This window comes from Hoplias malabaricus, chromosome 13 (genome assembly GCF_029633855.1).
Source record: "Hoplias malabaricus isolate fHopMal1 chromosome 13, fHopMal1.hap1, whole genome shotgun sequence".
In the NCBI taxonomy this organism is placed as follows: domain Eukaryota; kingdom Metazoa; phylum Chordata; class Actinopteri; order Characiformes; family Erythrinidae; genus Hoplias; species Hoplias malabaricus.
In genome coordinates, this window is record NC_089812.1 from 30,549,615 (window position 1) to 30,556,537 (window position 6,923).

At 40.2% G+C, this 6,923-nt stretch overlaps 1 protein-coding gene across 2 annotated transcripts; it reads left to right on the forward strand.

Annotated features, from left to right (window-relative positions):
- The first annotated feature begins 427 nt into the window (after window positions 1-427).
- Window positions 428-6,489, forward strand: LOC136664677 (ATP synthase F(0) complex subunit C2, mitochondrial-like). 2 transcript variants are annotated; one of them, XM_066642019.1, is made up of 5 exons: window positions 428-529; window positions 2,991-3,038; window positions 3,148-3,225; window positions 3,712-3,899; window positions 6,141-6,489. In XM_066642019.1, the coding sequence occupies exons 2-5, from the start codon at window positions 3,000-3,002 to the stop codon at window positions 6,253-6,255; spliced, it is 420 nt and encodes a 139-aa protein (XP_066498116.1). In that variant the 5' UTR covers window positions 428-529; window positions 2,991-2,999; the 3' UTR covers window positions 6,256-6,489. The 2 variants fall into 2 exon arrangements, with proteins under 2 accessions (XP_066498116.1, XP_066498117.1); XM_066642020.1 differs by having other exon boundaries at window positions 527-546.
- The last annotated feature ends 434 nt before the right edge of the window (window positions 6,490-6,923 follow it).

Below are 6,923 nucleotides of genomic sequence, written 5' to 3' on the forward strand. Positions count from 1 at the left end.
TATTTTCTTTCTTAAGACTTGCATTGCTCAAATATCTGTTTATAAATTATATATAAATTCATCAACCTTGGCCTCCATTTATTTTTCTCCGTTCCTCTCAGACAGAGCACAGGTGATTGTCTCCCCCTATCGCAGTGGATAGTGTATTGCACAATTCCCTCCATTTTTCCAATGGGCAGAACTTCCGTTAGCACGTCCAATGGCCGCAAGGGACACCATATACGCTTCTGAAACTTCCCGGCAATGTCATCCAATTAGAAAGGGAATTTTTTGAAAGATCCTGCCCTATGTAGGACTTTAAACCAATCAGCATGCGCAAAGCTCCTTATTCGGTATGTTATTGGTTTCAAAACTTGGGATTGCCATCGGACGTAGCCAATCACAGCTGAAGACTGTGTGCTCTGATCCAATGGCCGCTGAGGACGTGATTCATAAGCTTATAAATGACAAGGTGACAGCTTTACACGGTACTCATTGACTATAGCGCCAAGCTTGTTCTTAGTTCCCCGGTCCTGTCTATATCAACTAGGTGAGTGAGACGCGGGTGTAAGTGTTACTTTTATTTCAGAGGGAAGTGTTTGTAAAGCTTTTGGCAAGTAAACAGTCCAGAGTGAATTTATTTCGCTGTCTGTGAAGTGCAGAGAAAGGCTATTAGTCCTGTGAGGTGGAAGCGGCCATTCACTAAGGACAGGGCGTAAGAAGTAAAGGACAAAATCAGTGTATTTCACCGCCTGGGTGTCTGTATCTAAATAAACGTGTTTATTCGCAGGTTTTATGCACAGTGACCGGCTTTCACTGTCTCCATTGACTCATGCAAAATGTCTGACTTGCCGTTAAGATTTCAGGGCCTACTGGAAAGGCTGGGCACTTCAGGACATGAAGTTTCTCAAGGGCACGGCAGGGTTTTATATATATTTCTGTTAATCGTTGTTTTACTAAGCAGCTTGGACATTAGTTTTTCCCACTCTAATTTAATTAAACGTGTTTATTGGTGACCTTCACTCGTGGCTTTTAACTTGAACGTCCGTCTTGCAGACGACTAGCCTGTAGCTCTGTGATGTGGTACAGTTGACTTAAATAACCATGGCTTCTTTTTACCTTAGTTTAATGTGCTCTTATTTTTAGTTATTGTTATTATCATATTAAAAATTATTCTGCTAATTGAGTCAGTATTTTTACCTGTTTTTATTGTTCATACTCGTTGCAGTAACCTTCTCCTGAATATCAGTCAGGTTTATTGTCGCCAAGGGCGCCTCGAGTTCACGGAATCCCAGTGACCGTTAATTGGATCACTAACAGACGCTGGGAGTAACTTACATTACTTTACTGCTAATTATTCCAAATGGATTTTATCCTGTAATGTCGGTGTCCACAGATATTAGGAGCTGGTGCTCTGAGTTTAAACCTGTATTATTTTAACTTTGCATCATCCAGTCTCTCTAACATTTAGAGTCAAAGAGGCTGTTTTTGTTGCAGTGCCTTTTAAGACTGATGTGTGTAAAAAGTTAGTATTGTTTGCCCTGTTTTGTCCCATGCACAACACAATCTGAGCTAAAATATATATTTTTTTAACCTCTGTGGAAATGAAAGCATCTTAATTGCTGCAGACTCTATAGGATGTATGTAAATATAAATCAAAAATGTAAATTATTTTAAGCGTCTTTGTTGTGATGTGTGGAATGGAATGAAGCATTGCAACATGGTCATTAGGCTGCTAAAAAAAAACAGCCTCTGCCTAGGGCTGGGCAAGTAATCGAAAATTAATCGAAATCAACATTCAGAACTTATAATCGACAATCTTGTCTATACAGGAGGTCCTCAGGTTACGTCAGTTCCCAGTTACGATGTTTCGTGGTTACGACACATCTCCCATTTACTGTATAAAGCCTTGTTTCAACTTGTTTTACGTCGTAACGTGAACTTCGTGTTTGGTGTGCGCGGCGGAAGAATACACGGTTACGCGGCTCGGGACCGAGGAGGATAGGTGTTAGGATAGGATAAGTGCTTACAGTATGTTATTTACGTACAGTATGTACGTATGTTCCGACTTACACCGAAAATCGGTTTACCACGTGACGTAGGAACGGATTAACGTCGTAAGTCAAGGACCCCCTGTATTGATTATTTTTATTGTTATGTCCCAAGCTGTCGTCACATGTTTCTGCCACATGGATGTAACCCAAGTGCCTCCAGCAGCTCGCACCATGGACATGCTGTGCTTTGACTATAATTAAGACGACATTGAACAAAAAGAAGTCAAATGTAAACAATGAGGGGGGAAAAAAATGAGGAACAAGCTCCCCGCAGCATTAGAAAAAATGTCCCATATTAATACTGGAGCATATTTACAGTGCAAGCCTCATCACTGAACTTTGAGGGTCAAAAACAGAATAATTGTTCATTAATGGTAACCGTGGTAAAATGTTAATCATGAAATTGCGCTCATATCGCCCAGCACTACCTCAGCCTGTTGAGCCTGCAGCAGTTCATATCCATTTACATAAAATAAAGCAATTTTTTTAAATGATTTTATAATCAGTAGCACCAATATGAAAAGGGGTTCGTTACAGAGAAGTCTGAATTGTGCAACAACAGAAAGGCTGTTTTAAACTTTATGGTCTGTTAAGAGGTTGAAAAACACATGTGCTATGAATCAAAAAATTACGTTTAATATTGAGCCTTAAGCATTAATAAATAAATTTCCAGCTACTCTAACTATCATTTTTCCAGGTGTTTTACAAAGGTCAAGAGCAGGAATTGCTTTGTGTGGAGGGTTTGATGCAGAGGCTTTGTTTATATTGACTATCAGTGTTTAAATTGAACTAGAACCTCTGCAGCTATCAGTGCTACATGTCTGCTTATGTCATGTAGTTGAATTAAATGGTATAAATGTAAGGGTTTGGCATGACATTTTACAATTTGTCAAATTTCTAAAGTCAATTTCTGTAATTACTTTTTCATTTTCATAACCTTTTTTTCCAACTCTGTAGGCTTCAGAGATGTATGCCTGTGCTAAGTTTGTCACTGCTCCCTCTGTGGTATGTATTGTTTCTAGCAGTCAAAGACAGATGTTCATAATGTACAAGCATGGATCCTATGGGAAAAGTAGGTGAGATCTCACTGTTATGTTGGTGTTGTTTCTCTCAGCTGCGTGGTGGCTCCAGAGTTCTTGCTCGGCCGGTATCAGCGTGCGTCTTCAACAGACCTGAATCCAGAATTGAGCAGGTAAGTGTTTGTACTGTGTACTTTGTTCCAAGGGCTGATTCAGACAGGGAAAATGGAACCTCACCTCTAAGTGTACAGAGAACCTAAATGGGTGTGCTGGGGTCACCCAGACTGGTGTTAAACACTTGAGGGTAAAGAAGTTAAATCAGAGGGCATACAATGTATATCAGTTGTAACTTGGTGAAACAAATCTTTTTATTTTCTCACCCACAACTGGTGTATTTGTTCTAATACACATGCATATATGAATAGTCTATTTATACGTTTTGTTTTTACATATTGGTTTTATCAAGAGAGATGCCAAACATCCACCAAAATGTGTGTGTGTGTGTGTCGGGGGGGCTGGCTATTCTGATTGAGAAATCTTTTAACCTTTGGTTAAGCCCCACATTTAACTAAGTTACTTGGTGGTTTAGATGGGTGTTGATGCTGCATTCAAGTTGGTGTGTGTTTTTTAAATAAATCCTCCTCCCATCTTTCTTATAGGTGTGTCTCTTGCCTGTGAGTGAAACGCCCCTCCTGACTGTGAGCCGGAGCTTCCAGTCCAGTGCTGTGTCCAGAGACATTGACACTGCAGCCAAATTCATTGGTGCTGGTGCTGCTACAGTTGGTGTGGCTGGATCAGGAGCTGGAATTGGAACAGTGTTTGGCAGTCTCATCATTGGCTATGCCAGGTATGTTCTTAAGGAATGGACTTCTGAAAAAGGCAGATGATGGGGGGGGGGGGGGGGGGGGGGGGACTTGTATCTGAAATTGGTGCACCAAAAACATGTTTAGGAAGCAATAATAAACATAGCACAAAGTAAGGAAATTTGTGTTTGGTACATTATTTCTTTGTAACAATGCTTCATGGCAATAAATCTTACCTTTTGGAAAGCCTGTTAATTTCCCTTTTAAATGGTGCCACATTTTTAAGAAACATGCATTTGTGGTATGAGCAGCAGAGCTGAGTATGTGGGTTGCACCCATGTTTATTTTGTGATGGTGTGGGGCGGCATCTCCCTCACTGGAAAAAACGAGGCTAGTCGTCATTGGAGGGATATCAAAATGAAATTCTGCAACCAGTGGCAATCCCATATCTCCACAGTCTGGGACGAAACTCGATCTTCCATGAAGAGGACGCTCACCCCCACAGAATGGTTTATTAGAGACGACTTCTTTAATTTAGGAGTGGAGAGGATGGAATGGCCTGCCAGCTAACCTGGCCTCAACCCCTTTGAACACTTGTGGGTTCAGCTTGGGCGTGCTGTTTGTACAAGGGTGACCAACACAACCACATTGGCTGACTAGTGACAAATGCTGGTTGAAGAATGGGATGCCATCCCACAGCAGTGTGTGACCAGCATGAGGAGGAGTTTCCAGGCTGTTGTGGCTGTGTATGGTTCTTCCACACGCTACTGAGGCTCCTGTTTGTTAAATAAATTAATTAAATTGCCAATATACTGTTTCTTCAAACTTCAATCATCCAGCCCACCAAACGAGTCAATGGCACAATAAGCTGTTTGGCATTGATAGAGTATTTGGCAAATTTTTATGGGCGCAACCCACACTCAGCTCTACTGCTCATCCCACAAATGCATGTTCCTTACAAATGTGGCATCATTTAAAAAGGAAAATAACAGGCTTTCCAACGGTATATGATTTGTTTCCAAGAAGCATTGTCACAACAAAGAAAACTATCAAATACAAATTTCCTTAGTTTTTGTGCTGTGTTTATCACCTCCCCATAAATTTCATAGTCTTTTATCTAGAATATGTATTCTGAGTGAACAAACTGGCTTAAAGGGTGGTGCGTTAACACATGGTAGGCTCCAGATGCTCAAATAGTGTTCTGCTTAAGTCTGAAAATAGGGCAAAACAAATTTTGATGAATCGTAAAGTGCAGACACTAGTTGTGGTCCACCTTGTCTGAGTCTCCCCGATAACGGCATTGGACCCGCAAGGTTTGTAGAGCGTGAAAGTTTAAACAGGGCAAAGCAAAAACAACCAGCATGGACAGCTGAGTAATGACAAGTGAAAACCATGTGAAAATGTCTAAAGCCAGAGCTTCTGTTTTAAGTATCACTCCTGCACCTTGCGCTAAACTGAAATGTGGTTCCTTTATTTAAAAGAACAGGAGCAGGAGTCAGTAATTCTGAACAGGGCTGTTTAGATTAGGCAGACATCTGTGGGTGTGTCAAGCTAAAGAAACTACAGAAATTGAGCCTCAAAACATTGTGTAGTGGCACGTTTTCTTTTACTCTACTTTCCTTTGCTGTTCTCACTTCAAAAGCTCAGCAGGACGGCTCAGGAACCACTTTTCAAATATTCTAAGCTTAACAGAACTCATCAGCACATGGTTCATATTACCATAATCTGAACCTGCTGCAAACAGTAGGTTAACCATCCACAAACTCTGGGCGCTGGGACTGAATTTGGGAATGAAGCTGAGCAACCCTTCCATGCCTCCTCTTGATGATGTATTTTGGTTCACATCTAAATTGGTGGAAATGCAGACAGGACAACAAAATTGTTTTTAAAAATCCTGAGTGAAACCAGTTCAAGAAATATATTTGGCTGTTACCCCCCTAAATAAAATCACCAACAAAGACATGAATTAGTGCTTTGAGAATTGCGCAGAAGGATAAACATTGTCCACTAGTATTTTGTCAGTGGTCAAGAGTAACATTTAAGCTCATTAATCTTTACATTTTCACATGTATTTCAGATGTTATGGGCTGGTTAAGAACAATAAACAGACTGTATATTTGATGCTGCTGATTTCTGTAGACTGCCCTGCTGGATTTTGGAATTGTGCCATGTGCAGTTGTCTGCAATTTGTATTGAAATGAAGACTTTTTAAATATAGTACTAAATGCTAAATAGAAGTGTCTTCAGACCTTTGTATATTTATTTTTATTCTCTTTTCTCTACAGGAATCCTTCCTTGAAGCAGCAGCTTTTCTCTTATGCCATTTTGGGTTTTGCCCTCTCTGAGGCCATGGGGCTCTTCTGTCTGATGGTGGCATTCCTTATCCTCTTTGCCATGTGATTTAGATGATGCCATGTCTTTTCCCTTCTCTTCTCAGTCAGCTCCCTCCAAAGGGGTGAAATTTGATGTGCAGCTCATGAGGCCGTGGCATTGCCATTCCAAAAAACACAAACTTCTAGAAAATCTACCTTATGATGTTTGTTTTTTTTTTTTTTCCCCTTCCCCACGACGTTTTATGTAATATCTCACTACAGTTTGGACAGTCTGTCTGAATAAATGGTTGGGATAACTATTTGCCTAAGACTCTTCTTTTGTAGACATGGCAGTTGTGGGTTTAAAAATCTAACTTTTTAATGAGTAAATCTGCAGTAAGTAATGCACATTAATTCTCTACAGTCAGGAGCAGCCTTGGGTTAAGGGCCTAAGGGTTAAGTGGATTTGGGACTGGAAAGTCAACAGTTTGATTCCCTTGAGTTGATGGAAAATGGAATCCTAAAAAAATACTGTGAAATGATTCCAATATAGTTTACTAAATTACATTTTATTAGTAATTTTTTTTTTCTTTAACTTTCTCTCAAAAGCAAAAATTGTCTTGTTCACTGTTACCACACCTGTTATGAGCTAAAGTCAGTGGGTACATGGTTTAACCACTCAACCAATACCTAACTTGTTGCAACAAGATATTTGTGGTCAACACACTCATATAATTTGGTTGCCTTTGGGTGATA

Excerpts from the sequence above, each read along its gene's own strand:
- LOC136664677 (XM_066642019.1), top strand. The coding sequence starts at position 3,000 with ATGTATGCCTGTGCTAAGTTTGTCACTGCTCCCTCTGTG. Across the intron at positions 3,039-3,147 it reads TTGTCACTGCTCCCTCTGTG|CTGCGTGGTGGCTCCAGAGT; the intron begins GTATGTATTGTT and ends TGTTTCTCTCAG. Across the intron at positions 3,900-6,140 it reads CTCATCATTGGCTATGCCAG|GAATCCTTCCTTGAAGCAGC; the intron begins GTATGTTCTTAA and ends TTTTCTCTACAG.